Source organism: Phyllostomus hastatus, unplaced genomic scaffold (assembly GCF_019186645.2).
Source record: "Phyllostomus hastatus isolate PE091 unplaced genomic scaffold, TTU_PhHast_1.1 phas_contig_931, whole genome shotgun sequence".
In the NCBI taxonomy this organism is placed as follows: Eukaryota; Metazoa; Chordata; class Mammalia; order Chiroptera; family Phyllostomidae; genus Phyllostomus; species Phyllostomus hastatus.
The window spans coordinates 63,439-76,679 of record NW_025333988.1 but is presented as its reverse complement, the minus strand read 5'-3'; the positions used below and the strand labels follow the sequence as shown (position 1 = coordinate 76,679).

Below are 13,241 nucleotides of genomic sequence, written 5' to 3'. Positions count from 1 at the left end.
GAGGTTCCTGTGGTGGGGCTGTGGTGAACGCAGGGATTTTTCTCTCGGAGCCTTGATGACTCACTTTCACTAGGCCCCTTTGCAACTGTTGGTACTGGATGGGCCTGGGCCTGTGCAGTTCTGCCTCAGGCCAGACTGTGGTGTGTGGTATGTGGAGTGTGGATGCTTGACTTCCTCTGGATCAGATTTCACAAACTGAGTCAGGGGATTTTGAAAGCATGTTTATTAAAGTTGGGACAGTGACACTGAGGAAGGACTTTGAGTAGAAGAAGTACCTAGATAGAGACTGGGTTGGGCTGCTCTGGTTCCTGGGAATGTTACAGGAAAGGAGTGAGTCAAAACCAGGTTTCAATAAGCTCACTGGGAAGTAAAACTCCCAGAGACAGAAGTGAGCATAGGAGGGGCAGCTGTCAGCTCCCTGGAGAGTCAGGGGAAAAGGAACCTTAAAGTCAGGATGGGGGATAAGCCTGAGATAAGCTGCCACTGCCCTCTGCTCCCTGGCTGATAATCTCAAGGACAGAAAGAAGTTCATGTCTGACATGGGGGTGTGGGTGAGCTCTAGAACAAGCTGCTCCAGGTTTCTGCCTGGAGGGCTTTTATCTCTCTTCTCTGGGTGAGAATCTTAGGAGAGGGTTTCAGTAGAATATGCATCAGCTTTCAGGGTGATTTTAATACGCTGATGCATGAAAATGGGCACATGGTGCGGTGGGGTGGGGGGGAGGTTGGGGATTATCCTCTGGTCAGCTCCACTGTTTTACTTCTTTCTTAGGTGTGTCTGGCTCTAATTTTTTTTTTTTGGTTGTTATGTTATCCCCTGACTTCTGTCCGTGGGTTCATCTGGTACAAATGATGTGAACTGGGTCTCTCTTGTGTATTTCTCCTGACCAGGGTGATTTAAACTATGTATTCTCTGGTTTGGGTGGAGTGGTACAAACCATTTGTTCTCTAGTGTCCTTGGTTAGGGGAGATAAGGTCTTATGATTCACCAGTGGGCTGTAATTTTTTCAGACCATTTGGCTTTGCCTAATTTTCTTGCCTCATTTTCCCCATTCTTCTTGCCTAGGACTTTTCCTAGCTTACTATCCTGCCTCACTATGACTCTGCATGCCATGCAAGTGGACTTTTGCAATGTTACAGAATGTTCTGTGATAGCAGGCTGCCTGGCTCAGAGCTCAGGAGGACATCAAGGGGCAGTGTACCTTAGACATCCAGACCACAGTCAAGTTCGACATCCAGCATGGATTTCAAGGCCTCTACTGTGTCAGGATTAGTTAGAGTCTGGAGACAGAATGCAGAGCCAGAGTAGGACCCTGGCTCTGTGACTCTGGCAGTGTCATGGGTGAGATGGGCCATTAGCAAAAGTCACACAGAGAAATGTAATCATGACCCAGTGCTGTGAGGGAAAGGTTCCTGATATCACAGAAGCAGATGACCAGGAGACCTATGGGTCCCCTTCCACTGGTCTCCATCTAATCTGAAAGGCATACAAAGGCCTCTGAAAGAGAACAATTATACACAATCATAGAGCAGGAAAGATCTCTTGGAAATTAAAAATTTCATAGAAATGTATAATCAGTACGTGAACTGAAAAATTCAAATTGTTCTCCTACTGAGTCATACAAATGGAAAAATGTGTGTGAGCTGGAGAAAAGACCTATTAGTCTGCCAATCATGAGATTCCAAGAAGTTAATAAAGACAGTTGAAAGATAGTATGGAAATGTAAAAATGAATTTATGATGAAGAGGAAATGATTTTAACATTTTCTAAGAATAGTTCTCAAAGTTTGCAGGTAAAAATTTACATTTTGAATGGCCTAATCAAATTCTCACTATAGCAGATAAAAACAGACCCACACCAAGACACATCGTGGTGTGAGTTCAGAAAGAGGGTGGGCAAGACCATGAAAACTTCAAGAGGCAGCAAATACGGGCCTGGAGACTAGAAGATGTTGTTGCAATGCCTTCTGATTTCTGGAGACAAAATGTTTCCAACAGAGTTCTGTATCAAGTCAGGACGTGAATAAGGGCTAGGATAGCCTACAGTTTCTGCATGTATTTAGAGTTTTCATAGTTAACTTTTCACATTCTCTCTTTGGAAAATACTACCAGACAAAGTGGGAAAAATGAGGAAGTAAACCAACAAAGAGGAACACGAGGGACAGGGGAGCCAGAACAGGAGAGGCCAGGGCTGCCCAAGATGACGTACAGGACACCCAGGGTGTCTGCCCAGCTCCAGGTATGCTGGGACCCAGTCCCTCTATGGCAGGACCAAGGGCTGTGAACAGGTGTCTGCAGAGATGAAAGTGGTTGAATATCTGATGTGTTCAAATACGTACTCATGAACATTTAGACTCTGGGGAGAGCAGTGGAATGAATGTCTGAAACCTGACAGAACGATGCCATGGCTGACATTGGACGAGATGCAATGACCAACCACCCCCTACCCTAGTGCTGACCAATCACTGGAGACCTCGACCCTAAGTCCCTCAGTCCCCCATACAACCATCACCTAGAAGCCATTGGGGAGCCAGGCCTCAGAGTTACAACTCACCTGTGACTCTGGTTTGGTGCCACTTCCTTAAATAAACATTTATTTACTTTTTATTTCCTTTTCCTTTTTTTTTCATACTCACCTGAGGATGTTATTTTTTCATTGCTTACGGAGAAAAAGGAAGGAAGATAGGAAAACATTGATGTGAGAGAGAAACATCAACTGATTTCCTTCCATAGGCACCCGGACTGAGGATCATATACACAATGTGGGTGTGTGGTTTGTCCAGGAATCTACTTACAACCTTTCGGTTACGGGACGATGCTTGAACCAACAGAGCCACATCAGCCAGGGCTAAACATTTACTCCCTTTTTAATTTTTAATTTTTTTCAATTACAGTTGACAATATTATTTTGTATTGGTTTCAAGTATACAGCATAGTGGTTAGACAATCATATACTTTACAAAGTGTTTCCCCTGATATTCCCAATATCCAACAGACACCACACGTAGTTACCACAATGTTGTTGACTGTATTTCCTGTGCTGGACTTCACTCCCATGACTGTCTGTGACTGCCAATCTGTACTTCTCAGTCCCTTTACCTTTTGCACGCAGTTCCCCAACCCCCTGCTCCCCTGTGACAATGCAGAACGTAATTATTATATTTTTGCCTGAGAGACAGGAGGAGGCTGAGGAAGGAGAGGAAGTCTGGGTGGAGCTGGAAGGGCCCCACAGCAGAGAGCCCTGGGAAAGGAAGCCGCTGAGCAACGCTGGGAAGCGGTGCACACACCAGCAGCCCAGAGCGAGGGAGGCAGAAGGGGTGAGGGTAAAGTCACAGCACAGAGGGAGAAGAACACAATTATGAAGAAAAATTAACTGATGAAATTAGAATAAGGTCTGTAGTTTGGTTAATAGTGTTGTACTAATGTCAATATCCTGGTGTTGATCATTGTCCTGTAACTGAGCAGACAGGGGCCTTTCACATGGTGCCTTGGAGAGTGACCCAATAATTAATGCTGGAAGGACCAGGTCTTCATTTACAATATTCCAACCTTGGGGGGCCTCAGAGCACCTATGCTCAGCGCCCTCCTTTCTCACAAGACCCAGCACTTCCCTTGTCCCCCAAAAGGCTATAAGCCAAAAGCAAACCTAATAGTTCCCCAAATTCTTTACAGGCCAGCGCACAGTCCACTGAGCCACACCAGCAGGGCTTCCCATATTCTTTTCTTTCAAATATATTTTATTGATCAATCTATTACAGTTGTCCCATCCCCCCACTCTATTTCTCTCTGCCCTGCACACCCCCTCCCACCTGCATTCTCCCCTTTAGTTCACATCCATGGGTCATACATATAAGTTCTTTGGCTTCTACATTTCCCATACTATTCTTACCTCACCCTGTCTATTTTCTACCTACCATCTATGCTACTTATTCTCTGTTCCCTTTTCCCCACTCTCCTCCTCTCACTCCCTGCTGATAATCTCCATGTGATCTCCATTTCTGTGGTTGTCTTCCTGTTCTACTTGTTTGCTTAGTTTGTTTTTGTTTTAGGTTCGGTTGTTAATAACTGTGGGTTTGCTGTCATTTTACTGTACATGTTTTTGATCTTTTTTTTCTTAGATAAGTTCCTTTAACATTTCATATAAGAAGGGCTTGGTGATGATGAACTCCTTTAACTTGACCTTATCTGGGAAGCACTTTATCTGCCCTTCCCTTCTAAATGAGAGCTTTGCTGGATAGAGTCATCTTGGATGTAGGTCCTGGCCTTTCATGACTTGGAATACTTCTTTCTAGCCCCTTCTTGCCTGTAAGATTTCTTTTGAGAAATCAGCTGATAGTCTTATGGGAACTCCTTTGTAGGTGACTGTCTCCTTTTCTATTCCTCCTTTTAAGATTCTCTTCTTATCTTTAATCCTGGTTAAGATAACTATGAAATGCCTTGGTGTGTTCCTCCTTGGGTCCAACTTCTTTGGGACTCTCTGAGTTTCTTGGACTTCCTGGAATTCTCTTTCTTTTGCCAGATTGAGGAATTCTTCTTCATTATCTTTTCAAATAAGTTGTCACTTTCTTGATCTTCCTCTTCTCCTTCTGGCACCCCTATGATTTGGATGTTGGAATGTTTAAAGATATCCTGGAGGTTCCTAAACCTCTCCTCATTTTTTTGAATTCTTGTTTCTTCATTCTTTTCTGGTTGCATATTTCTTTCTTTCTTTTGGTCCACACCATTGATTTGAGTCCCAGTTTCCTTCCTGTCACTGTTGGTTCCCTGTACATTTTCCTTTATTTCACTTAGCATAACCTTCATTTTCTCCTCTAATTTGCAACCATATTCAACCAATTCTGTGAGCATCCTGATGACCAGTGTTTTGAACTGTGCATCTGATAGGTTGGCTATCTCTTCACTGTTTAGTTGTATGTTTTCTGGAGCTTTGATGTGTTCTTTCATTGGGGCCATTTTCTTTTGTCTCAGTGCACCTCTTACATAGTAAGGGGCAGAGCCTTAGGTATTTACCAGGGCGGGGCAAACCACAATGCTGGGTTGTGAAGCTCTATGTGGGGGAGGGGTCTGAGAGGGAGCAATGCCACTTGCTCCACTCTCTGCCAATTTTCAGTCACTTCTGAAGCTACCCACAATCAAATTGAACACTTCTGGTGCTGATTCCCAGGTGGGTAGGTTTCTGTACATCCTAGGACCCTGTGGGTCTCTCCAAGGAACTCTCCTGTGAGACTGGGAGTTTCTCCCACTGCTGCTTCAACCCCACAGGTCTTTTCAGTTAGAGGTTTTGAGGCCTTATTTCCCCCATGCGGGAACCCTGGGCTGTGTGGTCTGTCTCTCTCCCCAGTTGTTCCTCCTGGTTTACCTGCACACAAATGTGGGACTGCCCTCTCTGCCAGCCACCACCTTGCTGGGTACCAGCCACTCCCTGCCTCTGTCCTCTGTGCCCAGCTGCCAGTGTCCATCCCTCCTACATGTCTGGACATGTCATGAATATTTCTTCTTTAACTGCTTGGTTGTCAAACTTCCATATGGTTCAATTTTCTTTCAATTCTGGTTGGTTTTTGTTTTTAAATTTGTTGTTGTCCTTCCTTTGGTTGTGTGAGGAGGCACAGTGTGTCTACCTCTGCCTCCATCTTGGCCAGAAGTACCCCTAAACCTTTACTTTCTTTGCTGCAAACAGTTGTTTGTGTTTGATTGGGCTTTAATTTGCACAGGTGAATGAAGTCTTTCAGTTTAATAATATTTATTTGTAACTTTTATTTGTAATTTGCTATTTGTAATATAACATTTATAATTTTTATAGTGAATATGCATTCATATATGAATGGCATATTATCTCTACACACATAATTAATTTAGAAAGCATTGTTGACATGTATAAAAGGGAAGGCAGATGAGGAGGAAAGTGAAGAGCTCAGCACAGGGCTGACATTGCTGGGCTGCATGTCTGGGCTCTGGACAATGAACTTGCACACCTTCCTCCACTGCTCACTCAGGGCGCTGCCCTCTGTGGAGGCCAAGCCGGGTCTTTCCCTTCTTCTGGGGCGTGGTCATTTGTATCTCCTTAATGCTCTGTTGCTTTTAAGAAGTTGTTTTTTTTTATTACACATGGCATGTTTAGCTGTTTTCCATGGGAGGATTTGTCCATAGAGTTCAGCCAAGATTTTCAGGAATGGAATTTCTAAGGCAAACAGTTGGTCCTAGAGAAGAAGATCAGAATCTGAATCTTAAATCATGATGTGAGGATGACCCATCAGGAGGAGTTTTATAAGTGAAGGGATTTTATGTGACTTGTTCTTTGAAAACATTATTTATACACAGGGGAGGTTTCAAAAGACACTCAAGAATATACAAAATTAAGTGAGTCACATTGTCCCCCTGCTCCTTCAGTCACCTAAGTCCTCTCCCAGGAAACCATCTCAGTGACTCACTTCTGATTTCTCCTCCCAGGAAAATCTACCTGTGCATTAGCATTGCTGTTATGTCTATGAAAAGAGCTCAGGCCACAGACTGGGAGAAAATGTTTGCAGTTCAATTCTTTTAGAATATACATAAGAACCCTCAACTCAACAATCAGAAAACAATATCTCAATAAAGATTATCAAAATTCTAAACAGACTACCCCATGAAAGAATTTATGCCTGCCTTGTCCAGGTGGTTCAGCTGGTTAGAGGGTCATGACAAGTACCAAAATGTTATGGGTTTGATGTCTGGTCAGGGTGCCTATGGTGGGGAACTGATCCATGACTCTCTCTTTCTCTCTCTCTCTCTCACACACTCTTTCCTTCTCTCTCTCTCTGTCTCTCTCAAATCAGTTAACATAGCTTTGGGTGACAGTTTTTTTTTTTTAAAGGCTTCCTGCAGAACAGTAGCTTTGTTGGGGCTGCAGCAGCCTCATATGAGTGTTTACAGGGTCTCTTGATGTCGTTTTCTCCTGTGTTGATTTATTGTACAAGTTGTTTTGTACATAACGTGCTGTACAGACTTGCAGCCCAGAAGCAACAGGCTGAGACCTGCAGTCCAGGTGAGCAGTAGGGAGACAATCCAGGTGTGAGTGCCTGTGTGCTGTTCGCACAACCATAGCATCACACAACCACATGTTTCTCAGGGTGGATCACCACCATTAGGTGGCACATGAGTGAATGTAAGTGCATCGGATAAATACACTGGGCACCTTACACTTACATGAGGTTGTGTGTCAGTTATATTTTAATTTAAAAATAAACTTCACTGTGGATTTTATGTACAACTCTTGCATTCATTGAAGGATCATTAAACAGTGTAATTAGGAATATTGTGAACACTGACATCCACAGATTATATTGTCAAGAGTCACTTCCAACAGCTCATGACCCCAGGAGCTCTAGGATGCCTGAGCATTTACAGTGAGTGGTGAAGAGCAGGAGAACAAGAAGCCAACTAGGGGAGGTCTGCACCCCCCAAAGATGAGGGGCCTCTCACACAGTGACGAAGAAAGAGAAAACCAATTCCAGCATGTATCAGGTGACACAGGTGTCTACTAGCATCAGAACAGTGTGGGTGGCTTGGTGTCTGGAGGGGATTGGTAGTGGCTGCAGGGATGTGAATGTGCTGCAGCCTCTGGTGGTGTCTGTGCAGATGAAGCACCATGGAGACACTGGGCCACACCATGAGGACAGTGCACGTGACACAGGACATGACCACAGGATGGCACCCTCAGGCTGGTCTGGTGACTAAGAATAGAGATAGCAATGACTGAAATGCCCTCAAGAGCAGTGGGCAGGAGACAGAGAAAGTGTCCCCTATTCCCTGGGTGGAGCTTGAACTTAGACAGGTGTCATTGGGGTGCAGGGACATCTGCACCAGGAGCTCCCGTCACAGTGTTTCCCGCTGGACCCTTTCTTTCAGCTCCTTCTCTTGTAAGACCTTGTCCCAAGTCCCTCACACTGTCATCCCTGTGACCCAGGCTGGTCTCCCTGTGGGTTCTAGTCCCATAGCTCTGGATGCTCATGGCCCCAGGTCTGTCTGTGGCTTTTCTTGAAATAAAATGAGCTCCCAATATTCCACATAGAAATCCTTTTCTACTTAAAGTAGAAATTTTTGGATTCCATTATTTCTTCCAAGAAATCAGTCAGAGGGTTAATTGCATAGAGTGAGCATTTGGAGATTTTCATTATGTTAAACTGAGAGCCATTTCTAAATCCTCTGCTTGATTTTACTCCACGGTAGAGATAACAGCACATACCTTCCATCCTCGTATGACAAATTATGAGCTACCTTTCCTTCCCAAGGGTGGGAAGAACACTGAACTGTGGATTCAAGGCCTTTCCCCAAAATGGGTCTTATTGCATCATAGAATTGTGTGCATCCAAATCTCCTCAAGACCAGGATGGCTTGTAGTTATAACTTTTTTAACTTTGAATATTTTTTACTTTTCAATTACAGTTGACATACAATATTATACCAGTTTCAGCTGGAAAACGCAGTGATTAAATATTTACATAGCTTATTGAGTAATCTCCGTGATAAATCTAGGACCCATCTGACACCATAAATATTCACAACAATATTATTGACTGTATTCTCTGTGATGTACTGTACATCCTAGTAAACAATACTCAGGGCTGGTATAGGACAACCATCATATTCCTGTTGACTTGGGTGGAAGTTAATAGAGGGGCAAAAAGCTGAGTGTGGAAGTGGTGACAAACACAGCAGGACAAACTCAGAATATCTCCCTGTAAGTTACTAATGAATGACAATCACCAAATGGTGACTGTATGATGGGGAGATATGGCCATCACCAACCTGGGTGGGTCACCAGGATGAACGTCCCCATTGCTGGGACAGGGAGGTACAGTGTCCAGTCCTTGCTCTTCATCTTCCACAGTCCCAGCCCCCTTGGTGGCCTCATCCACACTCACGGCTTTAATGTCATCATCACCTCCACACCTATGTCTGCAGCCCAGACATTTCTCCTCAAGGTCCCCACACTCATCTGTCCAACCTGACACCTCACTGGTGTGTCTAACAGACATCTCCCCTTGACCTTCTCTTTAGCTGAATGCTTCAAATGCCCACCCCTCCCCCACACATGTTCCTGCCAGAGTCTTCGCCCTCTCTGCTGATAAAACCCCATCTTTCTGCCAGCACAGTGCAAATGTGGAGTGTCCACCTCGACTGCTTCCCCACACCTCAGATTTAGTCCTTACTAAATGCGGTGAAATCCATCTTCCAAATGCATTCAGTGTCCAGCCCCTTCCCCCTGTTTCCACCACTCACAGCCCCATCAGAACACCCAGCACCTGCAGCCTGGAATGCTGGGAGGTTTCCCACACCTTTCCCTCCTGCCTCACTGGTCCCTTGTCTCCTGATTCTGTCCTCAGCCCAGCAGCCAGACTGACCCTGTGGCCCAAGGGCTCTCTGTTGGGGAGGAACTCTCAGAGGAAGCCATTAAGGACATGGGCTCCTTGGCCAGGACCTTCCAGGACTCAGCATCCACAGAATGAGAGCAGTGTCCGCAGTGGATTAAGGACAGTGGACGCTGGAACAGCTTCTGCTTTAAGCAGGTGTACTCACCTTCTGATTGGTCAGCTCTCTGAATCCCATGCAGACATTCCTGAGGTCTACAAGAGGGGGGCCTGGAAGCTTGGGGAGACTCCTAGTGTATAAAGCAGCACTTGGTTAGAATCAGGGGCTCAACCAGCCATGGCCAGAGGCTCCAAAAGTTCACATTCAGATGTGAGGGATGGAACCCTGAATAGTGTATGGAGCACAGGTGGTCACAGGGAACATCAGTGGGGAACTGTGCAGTCCCCTTGTCCCATGGCACACAGTCTGCCCCTCCTGGGTTGTCTCCACACCTGATAGTAAGTTTATGAATTTAAAATAACTTGAAATGGGTTAATAAATGGGGTGAAGGTGTAGATAGAATAACACCTACCAGAAATCATACACCTTGGAGTTTTTAATCTCCATCAATAACGTTTACATATATATCCATATATATTGTAGTGTATATACACACACACACACACACAGTAATGTACAAACAAAAGTCAGGGATTCATAATTCCAAAGGATGGCTGGACTGACTATTTAGCACCAAGTACTGTGGAAAGCAGCTGTCACACTGGGAAAGAAAGTTGTCACAAAGAAATTCAGGTCAGTCTCAGAAGTGTTACATTTTCCCACAGCCCACCACACGCTCAGAATGTCCTACTCTGAGAATCGCCCAAACCCAAATGTGCTTCTCAGTCCCAATGCCCCCCACTTCCTGTTCACAGGGTCTCACCCTTAGGAGCTGTGAGAGACACATCAGAGCCCTGAGCACTGTCACTGCCCGGGGGAGACAGAACAGCAGAGTTATGGGGTGAGGGAGCCCCCATCACAGACTCTAGCCCACACTCTCCCAAGGGCCCCAGATGTCACTTCTTTGAAACCCAGACTTACAGGCAGCCTGAGTGTAGCTCTTCCTGCCTCTATCTGTGGGAAGAAAATGTTCTGTGAGACGTCAGGGGGAAGGCTGGGTCCTGTGACCCTAAAGGAGCCCCATACTCATGAAGCATAGAGATGTTTCTGGAACTGTGACTGAACATCAGGGTAGGATCAGGAAATACTGGAAAAGTACATGTGCAGGACTGGACCAACCACCAGTCTGGACATGCGTCCTCAGCAGGGAACTTTCCCTGTGACCTCTGACAGCTGGGAATCAGTTCCCATTGTTAGAACCATCAGGTGATAAATTTGTCCCTCACTTTCCCACGGGCCTCACTAAAGAGTCTCTTAGGAAATAGGCCCCAGATGGACAAGCACCCGTGTGGGGATACAATGACCATTAATCAGGCAGAGCACATTTCCACCTGGGCTTGACCCCCAGCGGGACAGGAAACTTAGCCCCACCCCTTGCCCACCTGAGCACTTCTTCCTCCACAGCACAGCTCCAGTGACCACAGCTCCAAGGAGACTCAGGGAAGCACTGATGCCCACGATGGTGATGGTGGTCTGAGGAGGGGGTTTTCTGATGGGAGGGGAAGAGGTCAACCTCAGGCCTGAGTCCTGACCCTGCTCAGGGACACCCTGAGGAGAGGCTCTATGCCCACATCCCCTCCTCACCCCATCTCAGGGTCAGGGGCTCAGGCAGCCCCTGGTGCTGCACATGACATGTGTATCTCTGCTTCTCTCCAGGGGGCAGGTCCACAGCCACCCACTTCTGGAAGGTTCCATCCCCCGCAGGCCTGGTCTCCACCAACTCCATGTCCTGGGTCATATCCTCCCCATCACGCTGCCAGGTCAGGGTGATGTCTGCAGGGTAGAAGCCCAGGGCCCAGCACCTCAGGGTGACCTCACGGTGAGAGATGGGGTGGTGGGTCACATGTGTCTTTGGAGGGTCTGAGGGGAGGGTGAGAAAATTCAGGAAGTTTTCATGGTCATGGGACACTCCAGCAATGCTCATGTGACCACCCTGAGAGTGGACAGGACAGCAGGGGTGGGGGAAGGGAGTGTAACACCCAGACACCAGCTTGGACAGAGGCATCTGGGATAATGTCCTGTTTCCTTGGAATGGTCTAGACTCAGAGTGTGAATTTCGGGTAGGAGTGTGCAGGTCTCTAAGGGGTGACACAGACTCAGGTGGATGCTGATGACTCAGAAAACCCAAATCAGGCTTCCAGAGAAGGTCTCAGCTAGAGAACCAGGGAGAGCATCCTGGTGCACCAGGTGCTGTAGGGTGTGAGGAAACCGCTGTGGGTGTTTTAGGGAGGGTCTAGGCCCCTAATGGTTCTTTAGAGTGAGGATCCCCAGCCAGCGAGCTATAAACCGGTACTAGTGGGTGGCCTGTTAGGACCTGGTCGGCACAGGAGGAAGGCAGCAGCTGAGCGCTGTCTCCTGTCTACCAGCAGACCCCTCCCTCCGGTTCGTGGGAAACTTGTCTTCCACGAAAAAGGTGTCTGGTGCCAAATGTTTGGGTACCGCTGCTTTAGAGAAAACTAGGCCTGCAGGTGAGTCACAGAATAAGGAAACCCCGGGGGACTCTTCCCTCTCCCGAGCAGGAGGGACATTCTGACACTGCCCCATTCCCCACCTCTCCTTGTAGGAAGCGGCCCCAGCCCACAGATCCCCTCCTCTGGGAGGCCTGCGCCCTGGTACCTGCTCTGAGCAGCGTCTCCTTCCCCTTCTCCAAGAGCTGGTTTAGCCAGCACACGCAGATTCTCTCCAGATAGAACCTCTTCTGTCCCGCATCAAGGTCCTGCACCAACTTTCGCCAGGTTATGGGGCCGCGGTGTCCACCGTGGTCCAGGATCTCAGGTCCTTGTTCAGGGCGAGGTAGTCGGCGCCGTCCTAGGGGAACCGACCTAATCCACGGAGGAAGCGTCCATCGGATCCCACGCAGCTGGTCACTTCCTGCCAAGTGTGGGACCCTGACCCCGCCCCAGGGTCAGCCCTGCCCACTTAACCTGGTCCCGCCTCCAGTTGTCTGAACCTGACCCGTGGTAATTAAAGCTAAATTGAAAATCAAACCAGATCAAAATTCCTGCGCGCTCCCCCCAGGAAGGGGACAGGCGGGTTCTGAAGCCTGGAGGTGACACTCAGACCCAGAGACTTGGGGCGACAAAGGCCCGTGCCTCTGTGGGGATGGGGGTGGTGACCGGGACCCGGGCACTCGTGGCTCACCGTCCTCGCTCTGGTTGTAGTTGGCATGCAGCTTGTTCAGGTTCGCTTGGTTAATCTGTGCTTCGCGCAGGCAAAACCCTGTCCCCTCGTTCCAATAGTCCGGCCTCTCCTCCATCCACGGTGCCTGTGGCTCCAGCCTCGGGTTCGGGGCATCGCTGTCGAACTGCGCGACCTCCATGTCGTCCACGTAGCTGGCGCCGATGTACCGGGACTTCCCGCCGCCCAGACCGTACACCACGGTGCTGAAACTTTCAGGGTGTGCGTACCTGGGGGAGGCGAGGATGAGTGTCCAGGTGTCTGCGGTCGGCCGGAATGGGCAGGGGGCCAGGGGGACGGAAAAGGGGGTGGTGGTCCACAGGAGCGGGGAAAGGGTAGAGTCGGGGCCAAGGAGGGACTCGGGGGTCTATGGTCTGTGTGGCGGCTGCTGGAGATGCGCTTTCCCCGGGTCCTGCGTCCGCACCTAGTTCCCTGGCTCCCGCCCCGCAGAGGCCGTCCCTCCCGACCCCGCACTCACCCGCCCAGGTCTCAGTCAAGGCTAGGGCTCCCGAGAGCAGCAGGAGAAGCGGTAGGGTCCCCATGGCCCCTCCTGAGAGTTC

General features: G+C 48.0%; 1 protein-coding gene across 2 annotated transcripts; it reads right to left on the bottom strand.

Annotated features, from left to right (window-relative positions):
* Positions 1–5,821: 5,821 nt before the first annotated feature.
* On the bottom strand, positions 5,822–13,241 carry LOC123827889 (class I histocompatibility antigen, Gogo-C*0203 alpha chain-like). 2 transcript variants are annotated; one of them, XM_045852339.1, is made up of 7 exons: positions 13,160–13,241; positions 12,646–12,911; positions 12,121–12,312; positions 11,089–11,277; positions 10,887–10,977; positions 9,553–9,634; positions 5,822–6,194 (listed from the first exon to the last, which is right to left on the bottom strand). In XM_045852339.1, exons 2-7 carry the CDS (start codon positions 12,821–12,823, stop codon positions 6,045–6,047), a joined length of 882 nt encoding a protein of 293 aa, XP_045708295.1. In that variant the 5' UTR covers positions 12,824–12,911; positions 13,160–13,241; the 3' UTR covers positions 5,822–6,044. The 2 variants fall into 2 exon arrangements, 1 of the variants encoding a protein (XP_045708295.1); XR_006787372.1 differs by lacking the exon at positions 5,822–6,194 and having other exon boundaries at positions 9,613–9,634; positions 10,887–10,993.

Coding starts and splice junctions, on each gene's coding strand:
- LOC123827889 (XM_045852339.1), bottom strand. CDS start 12,823: ATGGAGGTCGCGCAGTTCGACAGCGATGCCCCGAACCCGAGGCTGGAG. Junction 9,635..10,886: donor GTGGAGGAAGAAGTGCTCAG/GTGGGCAAGGGG, acceptor TTTATACACTAG/GAGTCTCCCCAAGCTTCCAG. Junction 6,195..9,552: donor GAGAGCTGACCAATCAGAAG/GTGAGTACACCT, acceptor CTTCTTCTCTAG/GACCAACTGTTTGCCTTAGA.